This window comes from Aquarana catesbeiana, linkage group LG07, assembly GCF_042186555.1.
Source record: "Aquarana catesbeiana isolate 2022-GZ linkage group LG07, ASM4218655v1, whole genome shotgun sequence".
In the NCBI taxonomy this organism is placed as follows: Eukaryota; Metazoa; Chordata; class Amphibia; order Anura; family Ranidae; genus Aquarana; species Aquarana catesbeiana.
In genome coordinates, this window is record NC_133330.1 from 70,328,037 (window position 1) to 70,343,684 (window position 15,648).

Here is a 15,648-nt window from a genome sequence, read left to right on the forward strand (position 1 = left end):
AGAATTTCTTACCGGTCTTTGGGTAAAATGTCCCCGTAGGTTTTAGATTACAAAGACACAACTGCTTAAAGAAGTGTTTATCGGTTATGTGTGATGAACCTTATTGATGGTTACTGCAGCTTGTAATTCTGTAAGTCTAGAGCAACGGTTTTCTGCCTCTGAGGTATAGGAGTCCTCAACTGCAGCCGTTGATTTCAACAAAGGGCCACATATTATGTTCAGTGCATACAATGCTAGAAAAGGTTCTGCTGCTCACATACTAGAAGAAATGATGCTTAGAGACTGCGAACATTCTATAGGTTTGGTTGCACACTGGAAATCTAGATCGACAGACTGGGAAAATGAACATCACACCATGGGAGTCTGCACCCCCCCCCGGCATCATTTTTAGGTCACCCATGCAGTGTAAAAATATGTACATTCTCTAGGCTATATTTATATGGGCATGGTATGCCTGGCCTGAGTATTTTCCAATACAACATGACGCTGAATTATCTCTTTTATATAACACCCGTATCTTTCCAGTGGAAATATGTGTTATATAAGAGATAATTCAGCTTCACTTTGTATTGGAAGCTACTCAGGCCAGACGTACTCCCAGTCCATGCCCATATACATATAGCCTAGAGAATGTACATCTTTTATACATCTGTTGTGGCCATATTTTGATCGTGATGAAAACAGCCTATGCAAAGTGAAGAAGATGAATTCTCGCTTAACATGCATAGACATATCTTTCCAGTAATGGCTGTCCAACTTTCCAGCAATATATAAATCAAAATGCTCCTCCTAACAGCTGTTACCTGTGGTGGTTCTTCTGTTGCTTGCAACTGTATAATGCCACTCACTTCAGGTTTGGATTTCCTGTGATGCGATGCGTTGATGAGTAGGCACTGGCAGCGTATCACTCAGTGGCTTGGCTACTGACTGCACTGAGTGGGCAGAGCCGGCTGAATCTACACAACACGTACACAGGCAGGCAGCCAATCACTGAAGAGGAGCAGCGGAACGGCCGAGCCATCTCATCTGATGATTGGGTCGGGGGTGAAGGAGGGACATCAGATGTGTTAGAACAGAGAGCAGCCGGCTGACTCCGAAAAATCAGCGGCGGACAGTGCAGCTGGCAACTGCAACACCTTCTTGACGATTCCAGGGGGGCCTGCGCAATCCCCCCCCCCCCCCCGCCCCTACCTGTGAACAACAATGCATCACACCCTAGAACTGGTGTATATGAAATCATAAAAAAAAAAAAATAAGTCCCAGTGTGTTAAAAATAAAGTACCTGTACCTTTTTTTTTTTTTTTTTTTTTTTTGCATCGATCTCCATCCCACATTTGTACATTCACATGCATGTATAACTTTGTGATTTGCTTATACTGTATATGTGTGTTGCGGTTCCATTCAGATTACATTTTAGCACAATAAAGCACATGTATTCAGAGCCTCACCACAAGCGTATAGTTTGAATCCAACTTTAGAATGTTTTTGTAGCCAGTTAAAGTTATTGTAAGCGATCACCTTGTAAAATAACCCATTCAGTTTAAAAAAAGAAATAAAAGGCATAACATTTTATGTATAGATATAAAAAAAATATATAAATACCCCCCCCCCCCCTTTTTTTTTTTTTTTTTTTTTTTTTAAAGTGATCACATTCCCTCTGTTCTCAGCTGCATAAGGATCTTAGAGAGCTGGGGGAGGAGAAGTAGCAGCACACTGGTCTTCCCAGTAAATGGCTGTGTAGGATGGAGGGGAGTGGGTGTCAGGGCAAGTCTGATCACTGGAAGAGAGCCCAAGTTCCCAGCACAGCTAAAGAACTGACCACGGTGTGTTTTGCTTTGTGTGGTCAGTTTTTAATAGGAAAGCAAGAGGACTGTCAGGAGCACCAGGGATTTCACCCAAAGGAAGCAATACAAAGAGAATAGGATTCTTTTTCATACAAGTACATGGTACAGCAGTCACATATCAGGAATATGAAATGTTGGGTTTACTTTATTTTGGTTCCAGACCGCAAAGAATAAATTTCTTCACTTTTGTACTCGTGGATTATTGCACCTGGATGGGAACATAAGCCGAGAGCAGTAGGTTGCGTCCCCTGTCTACGTTCCAGTGCTTCAGATAGCAAGTAGTTGACATGTAGCATTTTTATAATGAGGACAACTATATAAATGTCCTCAGGGTCACTTTAACCTTTTTGCTGCAAGAAGTCTTTTTGCTGTTAATGAATGTATGTTTAGCCCATAACGGATTATGTGAAGTCCTACAGCTGTGATCATGTCAGAAGACGAGGGAGACTTTGAAATGTCTTTACATACAGGCAGACCTGCTGTATTAGACATTTAAGCTGCTTTGTACTGAAGGAAACTGATTTGTAGGGACCCTGCACAGATGGCAGTTTACTCCCTGTCTGAAATGTGATTCTTTTTTAATTTCCCCAGGGCTCCTCCTGTGAAATACGTCTCGGTAGGATCTTTGGGTCTTTCCGATCTCATTTTCACTGATTTTCTTATCTGAAATCAAATGAAATCTGATTAGAAAGCTAAGTAGCAGCCATTCGATGTCAGAGGAGAACAGATATTCCCCTGTCTCTCAATACGTGCCATAACGTCGCTATTATTACAACCTACGAGAAGTCACACTGCTGATAAAGTCCATAGGACGCATTCGACACAAGACTTTGTGATTCCAGACACTGCGTCCTTCACTTTGACCTTCCCATCTAGAGATTTGTCATTTTCTTTCTGTAGAAGCTGAATTTAGACGACAAAGGATCTTAAAGTTCTTTCTTCTTTTAGGTTTCTGGTATAAGATAAAAGCAGAACAATGTTTCATGACAAGGAACTGTTGAAATAAAGTACTACCAATTAAAACTTTGACCTCCTTCCCTTGCATTGTAAAGACAGCCAGTATGCAGTTCACAACCTGACACACTGAACCATTCTGTATCCACTTCTCCTCAGCTACATATTGCTGATCAATAGGGCAACCAATACAGCTTTGTGTATACAGAAACTTCAAATATGACCCACTATTGCATATGGTTTCACATGCACACTTCAAAGACTCCATGCATACTAGGGGTTTAACTCCGGTGCATCCCCCTTTAAATCGATGCTAAACGCACATGGTTTAATTTACATTGTCCCTTCTATTTCTGTATATGGATAATGCCAATGTAATTATTTTAATTTAAAAAAAAAATTTACCTTTTTTCCTAATCGATATACAGCTGTCACATGACCCAGCTCTTTCCCAGCCTGTCTGCAGGGAAACATAAGCAGGATGAGCTTCTACAACTCTGCTGCTGGTCACATGTTCAAAAAAAAAAAAAAAACAGCCTTTGGAATACAGAAAAAAAAATAAAGAAATGTTCATAAACTGTTTTAAACTGTCATACAAATATATATTTGAAATCAAATTTTTATTATTTTTTGGCAATAACGTGGTGTGAGCGGATTTCTGCCAGTCACAGGCTGTGTTACGCCCCTCCAGCCCACATGTGTGACTCTATAGTCACATGTTACAATGTGATATAGATGAGAAGCTGCGCTGACCCCAAAACAAATGTAGGTGAACAATGTGGTGAATAGCAGCTAGCACACAAATGTATATCAAATACGTGCAGCGCTAAACAAAAACTCAAAACATGTATCAAACAAAAATAAATAAATCGGTGACTTTAAAGCAACTATAAGTAATGTGAATCAACACAATCAAAACTTGTGAGGTGTATATGAATGTCCAAATGTAATGTGTTAAGCGCTGCAGCCAGAGTCCATAAATATAAATAGAAGGAGTCTTCTCAAACAGAGGGGGTGCTTGGACACAGGATGTTGACTGAAGACTGGAATGCACAACAACCACAGGCAACACGTCATAAACATCGAGAGTTAGGTACTCTTACCGGATCCAGTAGGACGTATCTGCCATATAGCAGTACGTCTGTCAGAGCTTGTGGAGGTGGCCTCCCGTGAAATCTCCCCAGATGTTCTCCCTTCGGTCACTATCTCCGATAGGCAAGGTTGTCACTTGGGTCACGGTCACCGATAACCAGGATAGTCACAGGTGGGGGTAGTCAGCTCACTCGCACACTCTCCGATTCCAGGCAGGTTCAAAAGGTCAGAATAAACCAATCATGGATGAAGTCATGGAGAAAAAAGAAAAAGGGGGCTCCACATGGCATAGGTCAAAAAATAAAGGGATTTATTGAATAAAAAGCCTTACAGAGTAAAAAGTGATCACTGAATAAAATGGTGGCAACGTGGGAAGCTAAAACGCCCTACGCGTTTCGACTAAAAAGCCTTCAACTGGGGCGTTTCGACCAAAAAGCCTTCACCTTGCCCCAGTTGCCATGGAACGGAGGATGCGGAAAAATGCAGATGGTAGTGTTATCAGTAAGGCCTGAAATAAGTAAAGCAGTTTGGGAAGAATGTCTGTCTATTTTTAAAACGTTCATGTGTCCAAACCATGATGCAGGGAGATCAAACCTGCTCTCTGTGAGGCGTCTGAGTTTTGTAAGCAGTGGACTGAAGTTCAGGGCATATACATCCGGTATATGAGCCGGGTTTGCGGTGCCTAAGTATAAGATTGATTTGGATTGCCACTGAAACGAAAAGTTGGTCTGGGGTGAGGAGAGAGTGGGTTGTGGCAGGGAGAGGTTCAGGGCTTCCGTTTTGGAGAGAATTAGTTTATAGTTGCTGGATAGACCAAACCTGTGGATCTCTGACAGTATGGTGGGGATGCTGATGTGAGGTTGGGTTACATATAGAAGATCATCTTCATACAAGGAGTTTGCATTGCAACAAGCGGGTCTGTACTCCATGTATGTTGGGATTTGCTCTGATGGCTTGGGCCAGGTGTTCAATGACCAGGGCGAATAATAGCGGGGAAAGAGGGACACAATACACGAGAGCATTTTGGGTCCTAGACCTATCTGGGAAAGGGTGTTCTGGAGGAAAGACCAGCTGACCCTGTCGAAGGCCTTCTCTGCGTCACAGATGAGAAGGCAAGTCGGGAGGTGGTTACGTTGGGCATAAGTGATGAGGTGTAGGGTCTTGGTGGTATTGTCCCTGGCTTCTTGGCCAGGGACAAAGCCCACCTGATCTTTGTGGTTCAGTGCTGGTAATTGGGGTGAGAGGCGATTTGCCAGGATTTTAGCAAATAATTTCAAATCTGTTTAGAAGGGATATAGGTCTGTAATTGGAACTCAAAGAAGGGTCCTTGCCCGGTTTAGGGATGATTACAATGTAGGCTTGTAGGAGGGTGGAGGAGGGGGGGGGGGGGGGTGAGTGTCATCTATGGTATTTAAACACTTTCACTAATAGTGGGGCCAATAACGGAGCGAAAATTTTATAGAATTGTAATGAAAACCCATCTGGGCCGGGACTCTTGATGTTTTAAGGCCTTTAATAGCTTGTAGGAAGTCAGTTTCTGATAGGAAAGACTTTGGATCTTCAGAGTCTGATTTTGGGATGGTCGGAAGGGCAGTTTCTTGGACACAAGAGGGTATGTCTTGTGTTTCATCAGTGTGAGGGGAGGAAGGTATAACCTGAGGGGTTAGATTGTATAGGGTAGAATAGTATCGACAAAATTCTTCGGCTATTGCTGAATTAGAATGTAGTTTACCCGTGGTTGGAGATTGGATGAATGGGATGGACATGAACAAGGTGTCTACCGCATTTATTGGCTTGAGAATGATGGGTAAATAGTCCCTTATCTCTCGTCACTAGGGAGCATTCTGCGAGGATTCGTAGTAGGTCCCTCCGGGTATTGGATAGGTCAAGTAGAGTCGTGGGGTCTAGAGAACGTTTATGGGAGCCTTCCAGGTATGTTATTTTGGCTAAAAGGTGCGAGTTGTCGGACATACGTACCCATTTGTCGTGAGCCATGTTGAATAAATTTGCCCCTGAGAACGCATTTAAGTGCTTCCCACTTAGTCAGGGGGTTGGTATCGTCATGAGCATGATCCTTGACAAAGTCTCTAATGGTATGTATGATTTCTTGGGAACAGACCGAGTCAGACAATAAATTGTCGTTCAGCCTCCATGAGAGTCTTTTCTTGTGTGGGGGAATTCGTGTGGATTGGGGCATGGTCAGACCAGACTGTCGGGCCTATCAATGTTACCTGGGAGTAGTCCAGGAGGGATTGAGAGTTTAGTCAATGCGGCTATATGAGGAATGTGTGGGGGAGTAGTACGTGTAGTCCCTATTTGAGGGGTTTAACACTCGCCACACGTCTACCTGCGACAGCTCAGAAAAGAGCAAACAAATTTTGGTCAGGGAAGCCGGGGACACAGAGGACTTGCCTGTAACTGAATTCCAAGCGTGGTCTCAAGGCAGCATTGAGGTCACCTCCTAGGATCACGTTGATGGCGCCAAACAGTTTTAGATGGGATGTCACTGAGGAGAGGTACCGCAGTTGATCCTGTTTGGTAGAATACATGTTAACTATAGTAAAAATCGATTGCATATATGACAATTTCAGAAGAATATACCTGCCTAGCGGATTAATGGCTGAGTCAAGAACATCTGGGGTGAAAGAAGCATGAAAGGCAATAGAGACCCCCTTAGATTTTGCAGAGTGGTTGGTACTGTGAAACAATGTAGGATAGTGCTTGTGGAGGAGGTGCGGGACAGCATCGGATCTAAAGTGGGTTTCTTGAAGGAGGATTTGGGTACAGAGTTTGTGAAAATGGTTTAGTATTTGCCTCCTTTTCTCAGGGGTGTTGAAACCTCTGCAATTTAGAGAGGAAACCTGCAGAGCAACTTGTGGAGCCATTTTGGAGATGACATGGGTTTAGGAATAATGGAGATGGGATAGGAGCTTGCTGTCTCAATAAGGGGAATGGGGAGGTAATGCCGATGGAAAGAGCAGCGTTTAGTGGTGATAAAGTAGAAGGTAGAAGAGGGAGGTAAAGAAGAAAGACAAAGAAAGGAAGGAGTTTAACCAAGGCCTCAATGGCCAAACTAAAGATTTTGTAATCAACACGTCAGCTAAGGCCACTATGGGCGCTGAAAACCCTAATGTGGGGATCATGGTCAGCGCACAGAGGAACCCGCACACACCAGGTTACAATAAAGAACATTTTGTAGGTAAAATACAGCTCAGAGCCCTGGAAGCTGTGCAAAATAAAAACAAGGGTCTGGTAACTTACAAGTAAACCTTACTAATATATACAGGGCTCATCACCAATGCTACATGTATCTATGTAATGCTGTGGGGGGGGAGGGGGGAAGGGGATGGAACTGGGAATAAAGAAGCAGCATCTAACAAGGGGAGAGTCTTTATTGTTCTAAAACAATCTGTTTGGGGGAGATAAAAGGAAGGTTAGCATTGTCCCAACATAACTATGAACAGAGGGGACCATAAAGGTCTGGAACCTGAAAAAAGAAAAAATATTGGTCAAGGCGCTTGAGTTAATCTGTCATCTAGCTGATGATTGAGAGGTTTCAGATCTGGTGCGTTTATTTTTCTTGGGTCGCTGTTGCCAGCCTGTGGTGATAAGAAGCGGAAGTTCAAAAGTACCAAGGAAGTTCGGGAGATCTACCAGAGTGTGGAGTGTTGCTGATTTTCCGTCATGTGATGCAAAGAACTGAAACTGGAAACCCCAGCGATACTTATTTTGCTTAGCATGCAGGGCGCCTGTTAGTGGCTTCAGAGCCTGGCGCATGTCCAGAGTCAGCTTAGAGAGGTCTGGGAGTAGAGTGACTGGTGTGCCATTGAAATAAACGGTGTCTTGCGTTCGAGCTGCTTACATGTCTGCTTTAATGACATAAAAGTGCACCCTGCGCATGACATCTCTGGGGTATTTTGGGTTCTTCGGGCCCAGGGCCCTATGGATGCGGTCAAATTCCAAGGGAGAGTCCTTAGACTTTTGGAGCAGTTCATTGAACATGGTGGTAGCAACGGAGGCTGGATCCTTAGTTTCCACGGATTCAGGGAGGCCGCGTATGCGTATGTTGTTGCTTCTAGCCTTATTTTCCTGGTCATCCTGATGATATGTCAGTTGTTGAATTTGCAAGGTATGTTCTTGCAGAATGGCCTCATGTGAGTTTAGTGTGGTGATCGTGTCCTCCACTGTTTTCGACTTCTAGCCTGTTAGTGACATCTCTGCGCAGTTCTGACATTTCCTGCTTGTATGATTGCTCAAGCCGCTTGACACAGGCTTCAAAATCGTGCCTGATTGGCAAGGCTTTAATTTAAGCTTCCATGTCCCAGCTAACATAGGCGCGCTGTGATTCAGGAGAAGGGCAGCCTGAGCGGACTGAGCCATGTTCTGACTCGAGGGGATCGGGTGCATTGTCTGGTCCTCATGTGGGGGAATGAGTGCTGTGAGGCTGCATGGGAGCCTGAGGAACGGGACGGCGCCATCTTGGATGGGGGGCTGCTCTGACTCGACCCTAAACGGGTGAAAAAGCGGCTGATCGCCCCTGATGAATTTTTATTTTAGTTGTTAATAGAATAAGAGTTATAGCCTCTAAGGTCTTTATTTTGGTCTGTATGCAAAGATCTATTTTACCTCCTAGTTTGAACGATGGGGTGTCACAGAAACAGGATGTGAAATCTCAAGTGGGGACAAAGTTAAGTGGGGAAGGGTTAGAATGCCTGTCTAGTTGTCATGGTCTTTGTTTTCCTTACCCTGGTAACTCTTCCTTTTAATGTCCTGGTTTCTCATGGAGTGAGTATTATATATATATATATATATATATATACATACATACACACACACACACACACACACACACACACACACACACACACACACACACACTTTTTTTTTTTTTTTTTTTTTCACTTTGTTTAATGATTGGTATAGCCAAAGCTATTTCGGCTGTATTTTTTGTGGGGATCACAGAAGTGCAGTTCGCTTTGCATTCCTGAGACCCATTTTCAGCCAACTATGGGCTAAAGCCCTCTGTCTGCTGATGTCACTCAGCCAGTCCGGGCTCTGGATCGATTCCGCTTTTACAGTCGGGATCCACCTAGATGCCTGGACTGGCAGCTGTCTCCGCCTCTCAGGGGGCCATTTAGAGCCTGAGCCAGCCGCTCCTGCCCCCTCCATAGCCCAGTGCTCCAGTGAACTCTGGAGGGGAGAGCAGAGAAGGTTGAGAAATGGGCGATCAGTGGTCTTTGATTTGCTCAGTTCTCAGTCTTAAAAGTGGCTGGGGACAGATGCAGCATCGGATCGATGCTGCATCCACCTTCGTGAGTATAAATGTGTTTTTTTTTTTTAAACCCCATACTTCTCTTTTTTAATGCTGTAAAGCTTGGATAATCCCTCTATACGGTATACAGGATATATATTCAATATTTATTGCACAGATAATGCTATTCCACACAAACCTTTAAAATCATGTAAAACCTTTCCTATCATGGCATTGCTTTTGGAATAAAGTACTAGCTCATTTTAATTCTTGTTGCAATAAAGCATACACTTTTCACATGGCTCGTGGCATATGGTACACCATTCAGTGGAATATACAGTGCTAGATCATTTAGAATGCAATATGGCCTATGATGGAGCCGGAGTTCCTTGATATGTTTATTGATTTCATCCATATAGATCTTGTTCAGCCATGCACCATCCTTTCCTTGTATTTATAACTCAGGCTTGAATTACAATGTGTTAATTTTTGTATTCTAAGAGCAGTGCCATGCTGGGACAGATTTTAAATGTTTGTGTGGAATTTGATATGTACAGTAAAAATTAAATCTTCGGTATACTTTGTAGATGTGATAGAATGTAGTCTGATGTTCCTACAGGTGGATTCTCTCCACCTGGAGAAAGTCCCATCATGCCCTCTTCCTCTGGGTGTCATGCTTGTGGCTGTCAGTTTTGCTATGCCTCATGGGACTTGTAGTTCTGCAACAGCTCTAGGTCTGCTAATTGCATATCCCTGCTTTTTATAGCATTCCAATTATGGCATAAAATCCAACAGAGAACCAATTGAAGCAAGTGGAAGGAGCGTTTTCAAACTTTCCCCTCATTTTTTCTATTTTAGTAATTTTTTTTTTATGAATACCTATTAGGCTATTGGGCTTCTACTTCATGATATTTAATAATCAGAGTCTAATATGTAGGAAAATAGACAATTTTTTTGTTTTTCTGCTTGTATACTGCATCGATCTCTGTAAACAATTGGGAAGACACTTACAATTGCACGTCCTGTTGGGACGTAAGCAGTTCATTGATGAGTTGCTGTCGCTGATCTTCATGATTTACTTATCTGTAGCCTCCCTAAGAAGTGTACATTTTTTACACCAGCAGCCTATCACAGGACTTATGGAAAGAACAGTTTTCTAATCTCCATTTTATGAGATTATTTGCCAATTTTTTTTTTCTCATATAGACAGTGACCTATGAGATTTCAGCAGTAAAAGGCAAGTTCCGCCGGTAAATTGGCTAGAACATTGATGAGGTGGAAATGTGTGCTTATCATGTCATTCACCCTTTACAAGCAGGTATTATAGATTTTAGTGACTGCTGTGTAAATGGAGTTATCTCTTTCCCGCAGGCATTTGGACAAGTCCATAGTAACCATAAGAAGGTGGCAGCAGATGGGGAGAGTCGAGAGGAAACGCTGATACAGGAATCTGCAACCAAAGAAGAATATTACATGAAGAGGGTCCTGGAACTGCAGACGGAGCTGAAACAATCCCGAAATGTTGTTGCCAATACGCTGTCTGAAAACGAGAGGCTCAATTCACTGGCTCAAGAGCTGAAGGAGGTAGGAGCACAGAATTATTCGGAATGAAAGCAAGCAGGGATAGAAGTACTAATGGCGCGTACACAGGGTCGGAATTTCCGGCAGAAAAAGTCTGATGGGAGCTTTTGGTCAGATAATTCGACCGTGTGTATGCCCCATCGGACTTTTTTCTGACAGCATTTCCGACAGACTTAGAGAACATGCTCTAAATTTTTCCGGCGGAAATGCCGACGGAGCTTGTCCCGTTGGCAACTCCGATCGTGTGTACGCGGCATAAGATTCTAATAATGTAACTTGTTTGCAATTTTTAATGCTTGTTGTAGGGCAAATAATAAAATAATAAAAGCCAATAACAGATAAAACAATGCCTACAAAAAAATAGCTAGCCAAGCTGGAAAGAGGAGGATCTTGTTCTTTGTCCACACAGCATCCCTGTGTTGTCACTGCTTTCTCTGAACAGGATTTCTCTATTTCTGGCATAGACATTCCTTATATAAACAGCCTCTCTGACTCTTAAAGCGGGGTTCCACTCAAATTTTTAACTTAATCTTACCCCTTCGGTTAATTGCATTGATGTTCAAATGCCGCACGAAAAAAATTTTTTAGCGCTGTAATTACCTTTATATTGTACTTTTATTACTTCCTGTCTCTCCTCCCATGGGAGTAGGCGTGTTTATTGCCTTTCCCCGGCGCTGCACTGTCTCCTGGGAGCTTAGTGTCAGGCTTCCCAAGATTCAGTGCGGGAACAATGATCATGCTTGTGAACAAGCTGTGAATGAACAGCATTCACCGCATCCAGGAAATGGCTTCACATGCCCACAAGCAAGATGGAAACAGCCAGCATCACATTTTTAAAGTTATTCTTCAGTACTAAAACAGACAGAGGCGGAAATATTACACCCAAACTGTGAGTATTATTTTGGGATTAGCAAAGTGTTTCAATTACCTAAAAAAAAAAAAAAAAAAAAAAAAAAAAAAGATTGGTCGCCGGACTCCCACTTTAAAGCTCAACTCCAGGCAGATATTAAAGACACAAATTAATTCAGCTTTGTATTCATTAATACTTCAATAAATGTAATTTTTATTAAATGCAAACACTGTAAATAACTGGGTTCGACTTGGTGTCAGCCTGTGCAGCAAAGCTCAGACAGAGTGGTAAAAGAAGATCTGGCTGCTCTGTGCAAAACCATTACCATATGATGTGTTTATTTTAAAGAAAACAAAATTAAACTTTTAGAACCACTTTAAAGCCCCTTTCACACGACAAGCCCGCTCGGATCCACCTGTCCATTTTTTTTTTTTGGCGGATCTGAGCGGGCCATCCATTGACTTCTATGGGCAGGCAGATGTCAGCGGAGATGTGTTCGCTGACACCCGCCTGCCATCCTATCCGCTAAAATCAGTTTGGCGGATTGCCCATCGTATGGCCATCCCTCTGGCGGATTGGATCGAATCTGATGAAAACGGACATGCTGTCCGTTTTCGTCCGATCTCCCCATAGGAATCAGCAGGGCTCTTGCAGGTCCCTCCCTGCTCAGTGAGCAGAGACAGATCCGTCTCGTGTGAAAGGGGCTTAAATTGGTATTAAACGCAAACTCCAAAACAGAAATTAAAATATATTGCAGCTTACCAATCATCAGATATTCTGCTTTTCATCTGGTGATCTGGCCTAACAGATTTAGATACACTAAACGAATTGAAGCCAAACACCAGCTCCCACCGTAGTTACACAAGCAGTTACAGCAACAGATATTTTTTTCTTTTCTTTTGGAATAAAGGTTTTACATACTGTACATGTATAAAAGCTGACCATTGTGTAAGTACCCCTGTCAGTGTTAAATGGTTTGTCTCAACACTCTAACTGCTACATTTTCTGCAGGAGAGCTTGTTCTGTTGAAAAACAGGCTTATTGTCCAGGTGAAAATAAAGGAAAATGAAAAGAAAATGAATGCAGGAATTGATACTGCTTTAACTAAAAGAGGAATCCACTGCTAAGCAGTATAAAGTGTTAGCGCTTTGAGGTAGAGATATCTGCAGCAGCCTCCTGTTTGTTTTACTGCAGCTAACCCTGGCTGCTGTAGTGAAGCCAAATTCACCAGTGAAATTTTACATTTTGGGTAACATTTTACATAAATCTGTCCTTTATTCTTTATATTGGAGCCTAAAAGTAATGCCCAAGAGCAGCTCCCCAAGACGTCTGCTGTTGTCTTCCTTGCTTTCAATTTGCTAAGGGGGCTGTGACGTCAGGCCTAACCTGCCCAGCCACTGGCCCTTCGTGGCTAGGAAAGTGCACTTGGAATGGGACAATGGGGCTTAGCACAGGAGTTGTGCTCTCAGTGGCAATCTGAATAACAGGATTGCTTTTTATTCAGTTGCTGCAGTACTGCGGATAACAAACAAAGTTTTCAAGCAGACAAATTATTCACACCACCATGGTATTATGCAATTCCTTGCAGAGTACATGGAACCAATTACATCTCTCTCAGCCCCAGATAGTCATAACATCTGTCTAATGACCTTACCACAGTCATACATATTTGCTGTAGAGGCAGGTTCATCATAAACCAATTTATTCACCAAGATATGGATCATAGGAAACAAGCTGGGTATCTGGTGAAGCCCACACTTTCAAACCCCATGCATGTAGTGTCTCTGCTGGCAATATAATTCAGGACACGAGTTGTGCAAGGCAAGAGCACTCGCCACATTACACGGCAATATTTGCTGTTGCTGGCTGGCTGATTATGTCATTGCTGTTCATACCCTTATTAAACAGGAGCAGTCTGGGTTTCTGAGACCACATGATTCTCTGCAAACATGAACCACTTCAAGGCAGCAGGAAGGTGACATTACTTAATGAAGTGGAAATGCAAATAGTGCTTGACATGAATTCTTGTGCCATGAAATTTAATGCAAGCTAAAATTGTTTACTGAAGGGAGACATTGGCCAAATCCTTGGCTGCTCTGACCCATCTGCAAACATCTTCACTTGCACTTTCAAGATGCTGACTGCCAGCTAAGTGAAAATGACAGTGCTCAATGCTTGCAGTCCTGTGCCTTAGCTGTGTGTTACTTCTCTGGGCGTACAGTATCCATACCTGTCTGATGAACACATCCTGGATGTTCACAACTAATGGTCACCATGCAAATGGTGGCAGAGTAGAGACTAAAGTAAATTACATTTTCGCAGTGACAGTTATTTTACGCTGGCTGATATTTCTATGTTTACATCCACCCTTATAAGTTACAGCCTGCATTCAGCTTCTGGGTGGTCTCAGCACCAAAATGAAGAAAATGCATTACACATGCTAGGAACTATTCTTTAAAGGAATAGTCCTCCCCAAGTGAGATATATTTTATTTACGGGTGAAGCTGTCTGGTATGTTTTCAATACTACCAACAGCAAGATCTCTCTCTGCCATAATTCTCAGCTCTGCTCCTGTACACCTGGGAATTCTGGGTGTTCCCACCCACCTTTTATATGTTGCAGTGCCTCTTCCTGCATTCTTCATAATAGAGTGATAACCCTTTATAATGGATACAGCAGGGTTGCTACCCAGAGATGCAAAGGCAAGTAGTCTTCAAAACATTCCCAGAGAGTCATAAATGGTCAGGTGTTTTAACATCTTATTTGGGTATACTTCTCTTCTGGATGCACATTTTTGTCCTTTTCTGTGACCCAGATTTCGCTCTCAGTGCTGCTGTCGGCTGACATTAGAGATCCACTGTCCCAGCTGCTCCCACAGCCTGGCACTCGTATGCGCTAGAGCAGGGATTGGTGACTAATAGTCACCACTCTCCATTTGGCAATCAGCGCTCATGTGATCGCTCTGTTCTTGGGATTAGAGCAGATTAGGGACAGCCTCTCCCAAAAAAAAAAAAAACTCTGTTTTGAGTGTACTGACCTTTTAGAAGTGAAACTTAAGTCCACTAGGTGGTTGGGGTACTTGCCATTAAAGCGGAGTTCCACCCACAAAATTAACTTTACATTAATTAACTGGAAAAAACGTCAGAAAAAACATTTGAAATTTATTTTTTTTATTTTTTTTTTACACACTTGGCTGTTGCTATGGGGTCTCTTGTGATCTGCCCCTTCTTCTCCACGGCGCCTGACATCACTTCCCTCTTCCGATGTTGACTTTAAGCAATCTCCCGGTGTAATGCTGGGTACGCCGTGTGCAATGACTTATATTGGCATGGGGTGGGCCATCTGCTGACGTCATTCTGAGGCCACGCCTCCTTGTGACATCATTGTCCCATCATGCTCCGGGTGGTGACATCTTAAGGAGGCAGGGCCTCCAGATGATGTCAGCGGGTGGCCCCGCCCCATGCCAATAAAAGTCATTGCACACGACGGACCCAGCATTACAACGGGAGATGGCATCAAGTCAATATCAGAAGAACAGGGAAAAGACAACAGAGAAGAGGGTTGGGGTGCAATGTACATCATACTCATTCACATAGGGTGGGGGGCTGGGATCTGGGGGCCCCCTTCTTTAAAGGGAACTTCCAGACTCCGATAAGTCCCCGCCCGCAGACTCCCAACAACCACCGGACAGGATTGTCAGGAAGAGGCCCTTGTCCCCCAACATGGTGCTCCCCATAGGGAAGCATTGATTTTGAAAGGAGGCAGAGAAACGCCTGACGAGGCTTAACGCTCTGTTTACAGCGTTAACCCACGTTTAACAGCTTTTACCGGCTTCTGGCGTTTTCAGGACTGCTCTTGAACGCGTTTTTAGGGCGTCCAGACAACAGCTCATAAACTCCCCTGCTGATAGACGTCCATGTGTGCCTGGACACATAGGATAACACAGAAGGGGAGTATATGGGCTGTTCTTCCGTTTTATGAGCGTCGGTGTGCATGGAGCCTAATTGTAAAAGCTTAATTGAACAAGCTGCAGTTAGGAGCTGATTGGCTACCATACACAGCTGCACCAGATTTTG

General features: G+C 43.3%; 1 protein-coding gene across 3 annotated transcripts in view; it reads left to right on the forward strand.

Moving 5' to 3' along the window:
• The window catches only part of BICD2 (BICD cargo adaptor 2), a 153,531-nt gene that overhangs the window by 71,225 nt on the left and 66,658 nt on the right, over positions 1-15,648 (forward strand). For all 3 annotated transcript variants that reach the window (XM_073592313.1, XM_073592314.1, XM_073592315.1), the window contains exon 2: positions 10,513-10,725. In XM_073592313.1, coding sequence (XP_073448414.1) covers positions 10,513-10,725 — 213 coding nt within the window. The remainder of the gene's footprint in view (positions 1-10,512; positions 10,726-15,648) is intronic.